At 33.4% G+C, this 15,772-nt stretch overlaps 1 protein-coding gene across 3 annotated transcripts in view; it reads right to left on the reverse strand.

Moving 5' to 3' along the window:
* Window positions 1–15,772, reverse strand: part of Rtel1 (Regulator of telomere elongation helicase 1) — a 35,404-nt gene that overhangs the window by 2,431 nt on the left and 17,201 nt on the right. For all 3 annotated transcript variants that reach the window (XM_069818939.1, XM_069818942.1, XM_069818940.1), the window contains exons 10-16: window positions 13,950–14,156; window positions 9,423–9,585; window positions 7,283–7,546; window positions 6,507–6,746; window positions 5,952–6,061; window positions 2,850–3,108; window positions 190–345 (exon numbers count right to left, since the gene is read on the reverse strand). In XM_069818939.1, the coding sequence (XP_069675040.1) occupies window positions 190–345; window positions 2,850–3,108; window positions 5,952–6,061; window positions 6,507–6,746; window positions 7,283–7,546; window positions 9,423–9,585; window positions 13,950–14,156 (1,399 nt within the window). The remainder of the gene's footprint in view (window positions 1–189; window positions 346–2,849; window positions 3,109–5,951; window positions 6,062–6,506; window positions 6,747–7,282; window positions 7,547–9,422; window positions 9,586–13,949; window positions 14,157–15,772) is intronic.

Below are 15,772 nucleotides of genomic sequence, written 5' to 3' on the forward strand. Positions count from 1 at the left end.
CAATTTGTTAAGGCTACCATCTATTTACATTCCGTATATTAATTGAACATTCTGTACATGATAAATAAAATTAATGGAACATTTTACACACAAGATAACCATGAGGTATCTCTGTGAAAGCTACTCATAAATTACATGAACACAAACTTGCTTAATTACAGTCAAAATAAAAAGTTCTTTCAAAATTACCTCCTTCAAATAAGTACCAATCTCTGCCATTTTCTCAGATTTATTTTTTGTACTGGGATCATCTTTCACCCCAGATGTACTTGGTCCCGACATTTTGGATTGTAACTTGGCACATTTTGCTGCGTTGTCCTCTACGGCAAATATATCCACTGAGCACTGAATCATAAAAAAATTGAAGAGGTGTAAATATTTGTGTCCTCTAGTGCAATGCATAACACTTCTTACCCAATTTAAGAACTAATACTTCAAATCTATATCAATTATTAATTTTTCTGTTAATATAAACTTAAAACTGTGTTGTTAAACTACAGTCATCACTTCTAAATTAATTTTAAACTGTATGTCATTAATAGGACCGGAATTTTAGGTACTAAGATAGAGTTCCATGAAACATCAGAAAAAATACGGGACACTCAGCACTGATTTCAAAAATTGAACTCTGTTGTATATTTTCCATCACATTTATCCATGTTGCCTTTGAACAGATTAAAATAATATAATTAAATCAAATTCAATATTGCTACTGAAAATAAAGTACTTACAGGATTCAACAAAATGGAATGAAAATGTATTCCTTACAAAATAGGTTCACCTGAGAATACACTGTTAAGAATTGAAGTAATTCATACAGTACTTTTCAGAAGAATGGAGGTCCTGTAATTTTGGTTTCGAAACATAAAGTCATGAAATGCAACATAATCATCTCTGAAAAATTATTTCAAAATGAGCATTCATTTTACTGTCTTTATATGTAACTTGTTTTTCTCATTAAACCACAGTGAGTTCATGAGGGAGAATAATCCTTTAACAAATTTGTATTTGTACCAGGGATACACATGATGAACTAAAGTTTGGAAGCTTTTCATCAACACTTTTCAACAGATCCACCCAGACTTCATCTAAATGTTTTGATCTAAGAATTGCCTAATTCATTATCTTCTTTGGAATTCAGGACATTTTTCACTATTAATTATGATCTCATCAAACAAGTGAGATTCAACAATTTTTGATCTGGTAGAACATATGAGCTATTCCATCTTAAATCGACCGAAATATAGAGAAAATTGACCTTACAAATTCTAAATACAATGAAACTTTTTTTGTACGTAGAGAACTGTGATACAATGCTTTGTGCAAAGTTTGAGGCATCAGAACTTCATAGTGTTTAAATTAAAAATATTTAAATTTATCGTATTTTCATAAAATTAGCAACTTTAAACTGTTGTAGCTCGGAAACCCTTTCACCCAATGATCAAAATCATGGTTTATTTTGATGCTGAGAAATTAAAGTTTATATTGACATATAAACAGATTTTCTTACTTTTTATGAAAATGGAGAAATTTAGATTTTTCCTCATTAAGACGCCTTTGGCTAGGAAAAAATATTTAAAAAATATAGAGTTAGATTCCGCATTGAAAGTACAAATAAACACATATTTTTTACTGATGGTATGTTGATAAGAAAGTATTGAAAATATCAAATAAAGAAAATAAATAGTACACGCGTGAATTAACCAGTTGACTGTGAGACGGGAGCTTAGCCAAGACAAGCAAGGCCAGGAGACAAACACGTGATGTGTCGTCTAGCAGTCATGGCTGGGCTAGCTTTATCACAGGTTTTCATAAACACAGGAGTAAAATGACGCCCAATGCTCGCTTATCTTCAGCTCTCGACCAGTGCGAGCGGTACTGTGCTGTTCAAGTCTAGGCGTGTGAAAATAATCTATTTAATACCCTCGAAACTTATTGCCATACCACTAAGCAAACAATGGCGAATCCCTCTTAATAATGCAAGGTTTTTTCTCAATATTTTTTTACATTTTTACAAATGATCAAAAAGCCTAAAAACAAGTAAAATCAGATTATCTGTCTCTCTGTGTACAATAAAAATAAAGATTACTTCTTAACATAACATACCAAATGTCAGCTTCAAAATAAGCTCTCGTTCAATGTTCTGCAGTAAATGGTTCCAGAGTTCTGAACGCTGAAAGAGGCTTGTTTTCATAAAATACGCTAAATTTGTCGCTCAATAATACGAAAACCGTTTGACTTTCGATAGTATATTTTTGAAAATGCACTCCCTTCAGCACCTTGTATAAGTATGGAAAAAATTAGAGTATAAAAAAAATGCGAGGTTTTTTACTGATCGATTTCATATGGAATAGCCCATATGGGAACTCTATACTAAGAGCTAATATTCCAACTTACTATAGTTATTAAAGAGGAAGCAATACCCCCACTCTCGTATAAATAATACCACTGGGTTTGAAAGTGGTAGCCAATTGTAACGAATAACACAACTCTGTTTGCTGTTTAACTAACGAAGATCGTGCCATTCATTACCGGTACTACTTCCACTCATGTAGGCTTGTAGATAGCTGACTAGGTGGTGTTCACTTTTCAGATGCAAGTTCAACTGAATGACCTCATTCATTATTTACAAATAGCAAGCACACTTCATTAGATTCTTCTCCAATCTTTGTGACCAAGCTCTCCTTTGTTAGATTTCCGAGTGTTATGAAGAAGGCCTAAAAACGATTCTAACCTACATCACATACACTCAGCTTTCAAAAAAGATTCCAGATAGATGCTATGATGTATGTAATTCAAAATAGCCAATTATTTTCTTTCTCTCTTGTACAAATCATTGGTTTTATTACCTGAGTTATTTTTGGAGGAGCGATCTTCAACTTCATTTTCTTTGCCTTGGGCTCTTCATTATGACTCCATTTGAAAAGTGAAGTTTGAGATTTTGTTGTAGTTATGTCATTGAAATTTATAACAGATGTCGGTTTCTCCAATGCACTAAATAAGTCGGTACCTTTTTCTTCTTTTGTGTTGGAGTGAGGTGTAGTCATATATTCAGCAGGTGACCAATCTGAATTTATTCCATTGTCTGGAACAATTTTGGCCCCTTTCCTAAGAACACAGAATATAAAGGGCAGGTTAAGTGCGAGAATTCAGAAGAATGTTTTCAAAAACTAAGCTCTGTAAAATAATTTACTGTATTTCATTGCATAATCATCACTATTGCATTATGGTCGCACCCTTATTTATAGACACACTGATCAGGACTTTATCATTTTATCACATAATCACATAATCATCGCACTGATATTTCTAGAATTATTTGAGCTGTTCAGAGCAGAAGTGGTGTAAGTCAAAAATGAGTAATGAGGGTTAAAGTAAACATTCTCTAAAATACAGCGCAAAGTAGCAATTAATATTCAATTTATTTAAACTATTAGTAGTCAGAGGATAGCTAGAAGGCCATATTAACTGCTACTTTACGCTATAATTTACAGAATTTTTACTTTAAACCTCATTCATTTAATTAATTTAATTAAATTTAATTAATTAATTTAGGTGTGGCTATCATTACTATTATTATTATTATTATTATTATTATTATTATTATTATTATTATTATTATTATTATTACATAATTATTTTATTGGTGTTGTGAAGATGGAAAGAACTGTCAGTGTATTATATTAATTATGTATTATATTGTCTTGTATTGTAGTATTGTATTGCTTTGAATTGTATTGTATTGTATTAATTATGTTATATTCATAGCATTGTAGTAATTTTCTATCATACTGGCTGAGTAGAAGAGAAGGACGAATGACCTTAACTGTGCCAGTTAAAATAAACCATTATTATTATTATTATTATTATTATTATTATTATTATTATTATTATTATTATTATTATTACCCAATTTTGACTTACACCACTTTTGCTCTGAACGGTTCATTTAAAAATATTGTGCTGCAGCAGCAACACAAAGTACCTTCAAGCTCAAAGTCGAATGTATAAGAAACAGTAGTGGCCGCTGACGAAAGTGAATGGAATGGAATTGCGAGATGTTATCATCAAACCAACAGCCATAAATGCATTTAGTTCAGTACAATTATTGATTGTTAGCGTTTGTTGTTTACGAGTGTTCAAATACTTTTTATAGGACTAGAACAATCATCTTTCCGTGGACTGGTCCAGTAGTCAGATAATACGGATATGCCAGATGTACTGCTGCATAATATACGATTCAACAATACCGCGAATGTTTTTAGTCAATAAAAAAAATGTTTTTTATTCAATAACAGAACAGTAATTTTTTTTATTCTTTTTTTTTTTAATAGATATTATTCACGTTAAGGTTCCAGCATTCCACACTAATGCTGTCTCCCCTCCTTCTCCTCTCCTTTCTCTCCTGTTTTGGTCGGCAAAGATTACATCATATAAAATACAGCCCGCAATACACAGCAAAGGGAGAGATTGGAGGGGGAGGATACCCAAGCTGCTTAATATGAACAAGTCATGGCCAAGTGGGGGGAGGGAGATCATGCCTTACCCCTCCACCCTGATTGTGTTTTAAGAAGTTTACTCGTGAGTCAAGAAATGCTGACCACTGCTCTAACACTACAAATAATGCAACTTGGCCATGCTTTCTCGCATATTCCCCAACTGAAAGTTGCAACCAATCATTACAATTTTAATTTATTCTTCACATAATGGTCCCACCATATAATTATGTGTATGGTTTATAGGTTTAAAATCACAAACTTCTATAACTTCCATTGTATCAGATTCCAAAAAAAAAAAAATTCTTTCATATATGATTAGTAGGTAGGTCTCTTGCAATTTATGAAATTTATGCTTGCAACAATGATAACAATGATCACAGGATTAGAATGTGCAAAGATGGCGATGTAGGCACCACAACAAGAAGTTTTCTGTGTTTTTGGACTGGCTGAAACGAAATCTGTGAAGCGTGTACAGCGAAATTTTCGGCGTGAATTTAACTTTGGGTGTCACGATGATGTTCCCTCCTGTGTGAGCATTGTGAAATGGGACAGACAGTTACGAGAAACTGGTAGTTTTTTGTCTATTCGTAGGAAGCATAGCAAATGGAACGTGTCTGCAGAAAATATGGAAAGAATTCGTATGGCCTTCGTAAGAAGTCTATAGAACTCAATTCGACGTGCCAGTGTACAGCTCGGCATTCCACGGTCCACGATTCATGATGTAGTCCACAAAAGATTACATCTACAGGTCTACAAGATTCAGTTACATCAGCGAATCTATCCTGATGACAAACGTTGTGCTCCCCAGATATGACAACACTGAATTTTTTCCTATTGGATTTTGTGAAGGACCAAATGTACAGCACTCCTGTGGAGAACTTAGATCATTTGCGACAAAAGATTTATCAAGCTATTGGCAACGTCACACCGCAAATGTTGCTGAATACCTAGAATGAAAGTGGAGTATAGGTTGGACATCTGACGGGCCACTGCAGGTGCACATGTTGAAATTATTTGAAATGTATCGTAAATGACATGACTTTCTATATCAGACAATATCAGCTTTTCCATTAAGCATGGCTTACTTTAAAATATATACCTACTCTCTTTAAATGTTAAATTTATAGACCGGACACGTGTATTTTCACTCTAAAAAAAGCATTCAAAATGCGATGATTATGCAATAAAATACATTAAATAATCTGTACCTACAAGTTTCGAATTTAACAACGTAACACTAAAAGAGTGTATTAGATTTAATAAAAAAATAAATGAATGCTTCAAATAAGTTACACAAATACAGTTGAACTTGGTTATAATTCCACAGTTAGTGCAAAAACCTTGGCTACAATGAAAGTCATTAAGAAATATGGTTTTAAGATAAATGCAAGAAGAAATGAGGGGATAGGAGATGAACAATGAAACAGATGGATAAATTGTTCTAAAACTTACCCATTTTTGGTGACTATGGATGATCGACCAACAACAAAATCAAAAGAGGCTGGAACAGCAGTTAAACCTTTCGCTTCACAGGCAGGAGCATTTATTTTTGGAGGTGGCAACTGTCAATAACCACAAAGCTTTATTAGAATTACTTTCAATGATATGCACAAAATGTCTGTCACTACGACAATTAAAATCTTTCAATAATAATCTGTAGCTGTCAGAAGATGTGCAGAGAGGTACTCTTTCATTATGTTTATATCCATATGTCTATCATAATTTTAGTGTTCAGATGTGTGAAAATCATGTCATAAAAAAAGTAGTTGCTTTACTGTGGAAAATTTGACACAAGATAAAAAACAGAATAATCTAGCTAGACTACACTGAGAAGCACCACCATTGATGTTGTTAGTCATGCTACAGCAATTTTTATACATGAATGCTGAAAATTAAGTAAACTTTGCACAGAAAAGTGACTGGCTTCTCCATTACAGCATAAACAAGGGACACAACTTAAAGCAATTATCCTTTATTTATTTAAATATTTCTATAAATCTAACTTACTGTCTTTTCTGCATTAACGAAAAACTGTCTCAAGGTATTTTGCAGCATTCCAAAATTGGTTGGTACTTTGAAATGTGGCTGTACCCAAGATGATAATGCTTTCCTGAAATCAGGTCCTTCAAATCTACAATCGCAGAAAATAATTGCTCCATAGTCATCCTTATGTCGTATCACACGACCAATAGCTTGATTCACTGCACGAGAAGCCTCAAAGAGGTACCACTGATGTGAAGTCAAACACTGTAATATAAAATATTTTCATATGTACAAAGGTTGATCTAATCCTCATTCCATACAAGAAAACTCTGCTTGATGCACATATCGTACTGGCTTCAAGACAAACAACCTCTTCATGACATCTAGAACACGACAGCAATTATAGTCCCGTCACTCTTATTTCCGGCAGCCAATCACGTTGCAGGTCGGCTATATTTAAACGTGTGCGTCTTGTGATTCACTGCTGATGACGTTATGCACTTCCTAAGGCTAGATAAATACTTAATATAATCGCCCGCCATTTTGGCTCTTTCGTTGGCATTCACAGAAAGCACATGAGGACGTTATTTGCCGCTCAATTACAGTGTATTTGATTTATTATCATAGGAGCTATGACATGATGTTTAACGGTGCAGCAAACAGATTCCTTGTCTGGTAGTTCGGCAATGAAAGAACAAAAATGGCGAACAATACTACCTACCTAGACTTTACAGAGCCTTCACTTCCTAAGATGTAAGCAAAGAAGAGGAGTCATGCCGAACTGGAACTACATTACATACCTTATCAGCATCAGTTTTCTTCCGGTTTTCTTCAAGATAGCTTCGTTTAAGTTTGACATAAATGTCCATCATGGGTGGATAAGGGAGCCCAGTCATAATCACAGCTCGACCATTAACATCCATGAAATCAAGTCCTTCAGACACTTTGCCTCGAGTGACACCCATGAAGATTGCTCCTCTGGTTTCAGGATCCTGCACCTTTTTATAATATTCTGCAATTATAGTGGTGAAGGAGTCTCGGCTCCTGGGCTCCACAAATATTGGCTGTGAAGCATAATTCACTTATGAATCTATAATGATAAGACAGCAGATGTTCATGCACTGGAATAAAACCATACAAATATGCATGCATTCATGTCTTAAAATGCTGCTTAAATACGCACTGTGAAATTAATTATACACAGTGTTTCAAAATGAATATCAGGGTTTTAAGGCTTTGTAGTATTTATTACATTTAACGTACAATTATAAATAATACATGAAATGAAAGAGCAACTCAAACAGTTTTGTATGCACATGCACTGTTTCCTGTGTCTGTGCGTTGAACAAGTGAGAGAATCTTTCATGCGTAGCCCCGAGAAATCTGTTCGAAAGGCTAGTCGTGAATTAGCAATTCCAGCTACATCTGTGTGGAGAATTTTAAGGAGATGCATATGAAAGTATGTGATTGGTTAAACGACGTTGTACCCGACCACTGGATTGGCCGAAAGGGGTCAAATGACAGAGCTTGTTTTGCATGGCCTCCACGTTCACCAGATCTTAAGCCATGCGATTTTTACCTTTGGGGATTCATAAAGGATCATGTGTATGTATCTCCGCTACCAGCTGACCTACCAGACTTAAGACAGAGGATTGAAGCAGTTGTTGCAACAATTACTCCAGACACACTGATCAAAGTTAGGGAAGAACTGGCTTATCATCTCGATGTGTGCCGTGTGACAAATGGTGCTCACATTGAGCACTTGTAGCAAAACTGTTTGAGTTGCTCTTTCATTTGGTGTATTATTTATAATTGTACGTTACATGTAATAAATACTAAAAAACCTTAAAACCCCGATATTAATTTTGAAACACCCAGTATTAAGTTCAAAACACAGTTTTATTCAAAGTATTTTTAAGGAGGTTCGGAAAGCTCTATTCCTGTAACATCAAATTTGTCTCAATGTATAACTCATTTTCTCAGCATCTAATATGGAAGAAACCTGAAATTCTCATCAGATGTTCTAACATTCCAAAGTTTTACGCGAGCTTTTCTAATTTTCTTAAAATTATGTGATAAATTTCTTAATCCGGCATTGGTCACTCGCCCGGCTGTAACATCGTTGGTCGCATATGAGCGCAGCACTCCCCATTATGAAATGCTGATTTTTTGGCATATTCTCTTCTTTTTTAGTTTTATTCTAGTAATTTTGAGAGTTTTATTTTTTTTTTTTTTAATATTCATTTTTATAATTTTAAATACATTTGAATTTATATAATATAGGATTGAAACATTAACTGAGGTAAGAATATAACACAATATATAATAAAATTATCAGTGTTCTAGGAAATAATCATGTTACTATTCCAGTATGTTGTTTTGTAATACATTTAAGAAATTCAGATAATTTTAACACGTTTTAAATAATGTAACACATTATTAAAATGTTACATTACATAAGAATACAACACATACAATTTTCTGTGTTCTATAAAGTAAGCATTTCATGTCATTGATTCTAGATCTTACGAAAACTTGCTTCCTTGCTACCTACATTTGCTTAAACTAGTTTTTACTAGTTGAAACTGGTTTTGATGGATTTCGGCTTTTAATGGTAACATATATTGAATATAAATAAAACTTTGATTTGCTGGTCTCTCAATCTGGATTTCTGAAATTGAATTGTAATTAGGGTTGCCAACTCTGGTAAATAAAATTACTGATCATTTTACACACGCAAGTTTGGATATTCAATAAAGATAGCACTCAAACAAGCTGTTTTGTAAGACATTTTCATTGCTATGGTACCACCTATTCCTTATTATAATATCAACATTACCACTCTGAAATTTGGCTTATATCTGCCACTTAGCTAATATGCATTTTCTTGGAGTCTAATCATTATACCTATAACAGTGTAAGGTTTAAATCATACTGTACCTTAATATTAACAATCCTGGACCACAAACCACTTTGCTGCCACTTTTCCTGGCAACTATAAAGCAGAGGATATGATGGGAAAAACACCAGCAGTCCATGTGGCACAACACGACTTATATTGAGTATTGTATTACCCAATGATGCCATATACTCTGGTTTACTCCTAGGAACATAATATATAAAAATTGTTACGTTTTCATATTTATGGATCAACAATTGGCTCTCTTCTGATAAAGGAAAAATTTTACAGTCTGTACAAAAGAAACCAAATGTACAAAAACTTGTCCAGACATGTTCAAACATTTTTAACAAGAGCCAGAACAGGTCACATTGTCACACAACTGTACCTACATCGATTTCACATTTCTGATAATCCTACTTGTCTGTGGTGTAATAGTCATGATGATCTGGAACACATTCTTCTATACTGTCCATCCATAAACCACAAATGAAGCAAATTAAAATCATCAGTACCAGTTGCAGAAGACACAGCCCTGCAGTATATATTGACTACACTCCAACTCTAGCTACAGTAAACGCAAGAAGAGCTTGCCACAGAAAGCTGCGCGAACTTTCGGAAACGTTTGGGTGCACTCGACCTCGCTTCGATTCGATTGGCAAACTGTCGTCAGTACTCAGTTGTCTGCTGGCTTGATGTTTCGAGTGAGATTTATCACAGCGCATGTAATGGAACCTAAACCTAGTTGCAGAGTAACTAATAACATAACATTGTTGAAAATACAGAAACACGAATTCTTTTACATATAAAATCACTGAATGAAATTACAAAGATGTTATAAGAAATATGTGATCGTATAATTTATTGATATTTGACATTGTAATAAAATATTAATAACTAATACTATGTGATTTTATTAAAATGTTCCGATAACTAGCATGGTACTATGGTCGATTTATTTTAATCTGTATATACTCCTTACGTTACAAGTGGAGCCTGTTTCGTTTTTCATACATTTATAAACGTTATAAATAATTCCCTAGTTTGAATGTAAAACGTTTCATTAGCACTTCCTAATTTAGAGCCAACGGGGGGCATTGTTAAGTATATAGAATGTTATACAGAACTCTGTTATTTAACAAACAAACTTTGAACTCTATAAAAATCCTGATATGAGGGATAAAACGCAGAATATGTAACGCAAATGCTGGCTTCTACCCACTCTGCACAATACATTTCACAATACGAACAGCTAAAGACCGCGCTTTGAATGTGCCCTGTAATCAGCATTACGTGATTCATAGCAGCCCTGTAATGAGCATGACGGCACGAGGACCGAATATCATTCTCTGCGCCTCAGTCAAATGGGCAAGCTTTCTTTGCGCTTCCTCTACTAGCAACAGGCATCTATAATGAACACCGATCAAAATACCCCTTATTTCTCGTGACAAACAAAAACTGAATAGACTACAGTGGACTTTATGTTGTCAGCAAACACCTGGATATATTAAGATGATTGATTGATTGATATTTAACACGAAATACATAATTTTAACAAACTTATAAGAAACAAACTACAGTCATTTCTAACAACTTCCCATGCTACAGAGGTATTATAGAAGTGTGTGTTTAACACCATAATACAGAGTTATATTTCACAGATGAATATACAAATACCTGAAGAGTATACATAACAGGGGAGGGATGTCCATGTAAAACCAAATTTCAGATAGATATAAACAATTCACTTCGTAATGAAATTTTCTTTGCCAGATCAATTACAAGCTTTAAAAGTTATGATAAACAAGATTTTTAATACTCCGTAGCTCTGTGCTGTTTCCTGAATTTGTGTTTTACCATGAACCTTTACAACACTTGCTTCATTACAGTGTGATAGTTTTTTCTTATCAACACTTCTCAGCACATTGAAAATCTGAAATAATACCTCAATTTTTTTAGAGTATAATTTACCATACTGAGGGACACTGTTGAATGTAGAAATGAGTTTCCAGGTACATATAATTATAAAAATAATTAAAATGGAGGATAAAGAGTAGTTGTGAAATGAGAATTCATAATCATTTGTGAACAACTAATTTGTGACACTTAATGAACTTGTAAATTCTTATTATTAAATAAATTTTAAAAAATTCGAAGAAAAAAGTATTTTTAAGAATTACAAAAACAGAAAAAAATTTTGAACTTTGATCACTTGTCAGAAAAGCTCAAACATCAACTTTCCCACATAAAAACTGAACACTGACAACAAATAAATGAATTTCCTGAGGTACAATCTACTCTTTTGTTTAACAGGTACCTTTATACAAAACTGTGCTGCTGCCACTATTAATAATATACAGACGTGGACAAATTATTAGCAAAATTGAAGATTTTTATTATATATTTTTTACAAAATATAATTCTTCAATTTAGACTACAGTTGACATTTTTGTGTATTTCCAAATTATTAGCAAAATTGAAGATTTGTATTGTATATTTTTCAAAATTTAACTCCTCAATTTGGACTACATTTGATATTTTTGCATATTTACAAATTATTAGCAAAACTGAAGGTTTTTATTGTATATTTTTAGAAAATTCGATTCTTCAATTTGGACCACAGTTGACATTTTGGATATTTCCAAATTATTAGCAAAACTGAAGATTTTTGTTTTATATTTTTACAAAATTTGACTCTTCGATGCAGTTGACATTTTTGCTAATTTACAAATTATTAGCAAAATTGAAGATTTTTATTATATATTTTTACAAAACCTGACTCTTCAATTTAAACTACAGTTGACATTTTTGCATATTTCTGTCTTCTGTAATGAAGGAAATATGCAAAATTTTCAACTGTACTCTAAATTGAAAAGTCAAATTTTGTAAATAGGATTATCATAAAAAAATCGTTAATTTTGTTAATAATTTGTCCACGTCTGTAATAATAAAATTATTACTATAATAATAATAAATTGGGCTGTCTATACTTATCTAGTTTTTATTTGGATTAAACATTAACGTTTTCGGCACTTATGTGCCATTTTCAAATGTATGGAAATTGCCTGTTACGTGATCAAATAGATACACCTTGTGTGTGATATACGTGGTATGTACCCTTGATGATCTGCCATCATTTACAACATATATAAAAATTAAAATTAAAACACTTATTAAATTTAAAATCTATACTAATTTACATCTACAATAAAAGTCCCTTGTTTTATGTAACAATGTGGTTATCTTGAGATTGTTATCACATGTAGTTCCTATGATGTTGTGATAACAACCTCAAGATAACCACATTGTTACATAAAACAAGGGACTTTTATTGTAGATGTAGATTAGTATAGATTTTTAATTTAATAAGTGTTTTAATTTTAATTTTTATATATGTTGTAAACGATGGCAGATCATCAAGGGTACATACCACGTATATCACACACAAGGTGTATCTATTTGATCATGTAACAGGTAATTTCCATACATTTGAAAATGGCACATAAGTGCCGAAAACGTTCATGTTTAATCCAAATAAAAACTAGATAAGTATAGACGGTTAGCCCAATTTATTATTATTATATTACAACTTGCTTATCGGAGAATTACACAAAATGAAAACGAAAAAATTATTACTGTTATTAATTATTACTTTATGTATGTACATCTATTATCAGGCATACATCTCACTTCACAATATGTGTCAGAGGAAGAACAATTGTTTGTATGCATCTGAAGTCTGATTAATGTTATATGTAGCTAGTCGGTGATGTATGGAAGGGAGGGGAAAAGGAACTGGCTATCCCATCCCATTATCTCCTGGCCTAGTTGTCTCATAAGTGGTGCCTTCTTGGTATCACTTGTGAGGTTCAGATCTGTCTTCGGGCAGTTGACTAAACAACAATTATTACTGTATTATTAATATTAATTTGTTAACCAACAGCCAATAAAAGGAAGTACAATAGTTACACAAGAATAATAACGAAAATTATAAAAAAAAACAATAATAGGCCCTAATTATGGTATAAATTTTACAATTGCGTAAAAATTAAGTCTATAAGTTACACAGATCAAATTTACTGCTGTGCAACTTGACAGTTTTAAAGCATCTGGAGACAGGGAAAAGAGATTCAGAATTTCATTCTAAAAAAGTTATCGAGTTCTCATGCCTTTCATAGGAACACTAAAGCAAATGCTGTTTATGACAGAATCACAGATGATATCGCCTTTAACAACCTTGAATAAAAACAAGGAATCAAGTCCTTTGCGTCTGCAAGGTAAACTGTAACATTTTAAATAATTACAATTTTTATTGTAACTCTTCCTTTGGACTTTCGATACTTAGTAATTGCCAAGCCAGTTGTAAAAGAATTATGACAATGACAGATGTGTAATCCAACATAACGTGTCTCTACATAACTAAATGAAATATATTTAATTGTAAAATAAATTTTCCATCATTAAGGAAAATTTGAAACTATAAAAATAAAAAAATAAAATTCCAACTGGCTTATAGCCATGAAAAAAAAAATTAAGTTTTTAAAGAGTGTTTTATTAATTTTAATTACCTAGTTTGGTAAGAAGAGTTCAATGGATATCCATCTGGTCCTGCCTTCACCACAGAAACATACACCTGGTTTGGTCCAATGACATGAGGGTTCTCTAAAGTCACTGGAATTGGAATGCCCAGTTCAGAGATAAGAGGCTGCATTGGTGACAGTGTACCACTAGTAAGAATTATACAGTGAACACAGTTTTCCATTAGCTGTTTCATCCTGCAAACAGCACCATTAACCATTTTAATAAATTTTAGTTTATATTATTTTAATGTACCGAAGTACATATGATATTTCCATGCAGATATTCTGCATCATCATACGATGAAAGAGTAATGGAACGGAGAAAAATTCTCTCCGGAACCGGGATTTGAACTCGGGTTTTCAGCTCTATGTGCTGATGCTTTATCCACTAAGCCACACCGATCCTGGGTTCAAATCCCGGTTCCGGAGAGAATTTTTCTCCGTTCCATTACTCTTTCATCGAAAAATTTTAGTTTACCAACTACTTAAACATGATATAGTAAAGAATTCATAATTTTATATATACACTGACCGGCCAAAAAAAATAAAAATGGTTGGTTGGTTTCTAATGTGGAGTCACATCTAGCAATGAGACCATTAGTGATCTAGCTTTTCAATCTTCCCACCCGACCCCCCAATGGTGAATATTTGACTGATCGTCATTCACTCATATGATGCCAGTTGTGTAGACCAATTTATCGAAAAAATGGTTGCTCAGGGTGCACCATACGAAGCTAGCCTACGCTACACCCGCAATGAGATGATGATGATGATGATGATGATGATGATGATGATGATGATGATGATGATGGAGATGGAGATTTGTTGGGATGCCACTTACATATTCTACATGATTGTAAGGATTCTACAAATCCCCTGCCATCTTTTTAAGAGAGTTGTTAAGTAGTTCATACAAAGTATGGTGTTGTATCTTTCTGTTCCACACGATAATATAAAGGTTTAATACAAGAGAGATTACAGACATCTTTGATAGTCAAAGTAGGAAACGACTGCCTCCGTGGTCTGTTGGTGAGCATGCTGGCTTCCAGATCGGGACGTCCCTGGTTCGATTCCCGGGCTGGGCTCTCGGTGAATTTTTCTTGAAGAAGAAGACCTGAACACACGTTTCAGCGTCACATTGTTCACAAATAACTCCATGTGTTAGCACAACCACAAAGCATCTAATAGATGCTATAGAGTTACCAACAACGAAAAAAAAAAAAGTAGGAAACAACAATAACTCCAACAATATTGTGTCATCATGTAGCGAACATAAGGGAAATACAAGAAGACGATAACAAAGGTTCACCAAAATTAATTAAGGGATTAAGTATTTGGAGTGTAGAATAGTAATTGTGCAAGGGACGCCAACAAAAAGTTAAAAACAAACACTGAAACACAAACAAATGACCGGCAACAAAACAGGAAGATGTCAAGAATACATACTGTAGTTACTTCCTGCAAGTCAATGGCTACCTAGTCATTGTGGTATACCTAGAAACGAGAAAGCCGATAACATTGAAAAACAGGCAACATATTTGCAACCAACACCTCTTCAAGTGATATCTCTATCCAGTGCTTTTGCTTCAGTAAAGTCTCATTTTGTAAACCTATAGATCAACAATTGGCTCTCTTCTGACAAGAAAAAAATTTTACAGTCTGTACACAAGAAACCAAATGACCTGGAAATGTACAAAAACTTTCCCAGACATGTTCAAACATTTTTAACAAGAGCCAGAACAGGTCACATTGTCACACAATTGTAACTACACCGATTTCACATTTCTGATAATCCTACATTTCTGATAATA

This window comes from Periplaneta americana, chromosome 2 (genome assembly GCF_040183065.1).
Source record: "Periplaneta americana isolate PAMFEO1 chromosome 2, P.americana_PAMFEO1_priV1, whole genome shotgun sequence".
Classification (NCBI taxonomy): domain Eukaryota; kingdom Metazoa; phylum Arthropoda; class Insecta; order Blattodea; family Blattidae; genus Periplaneta; species Periplaneta americana.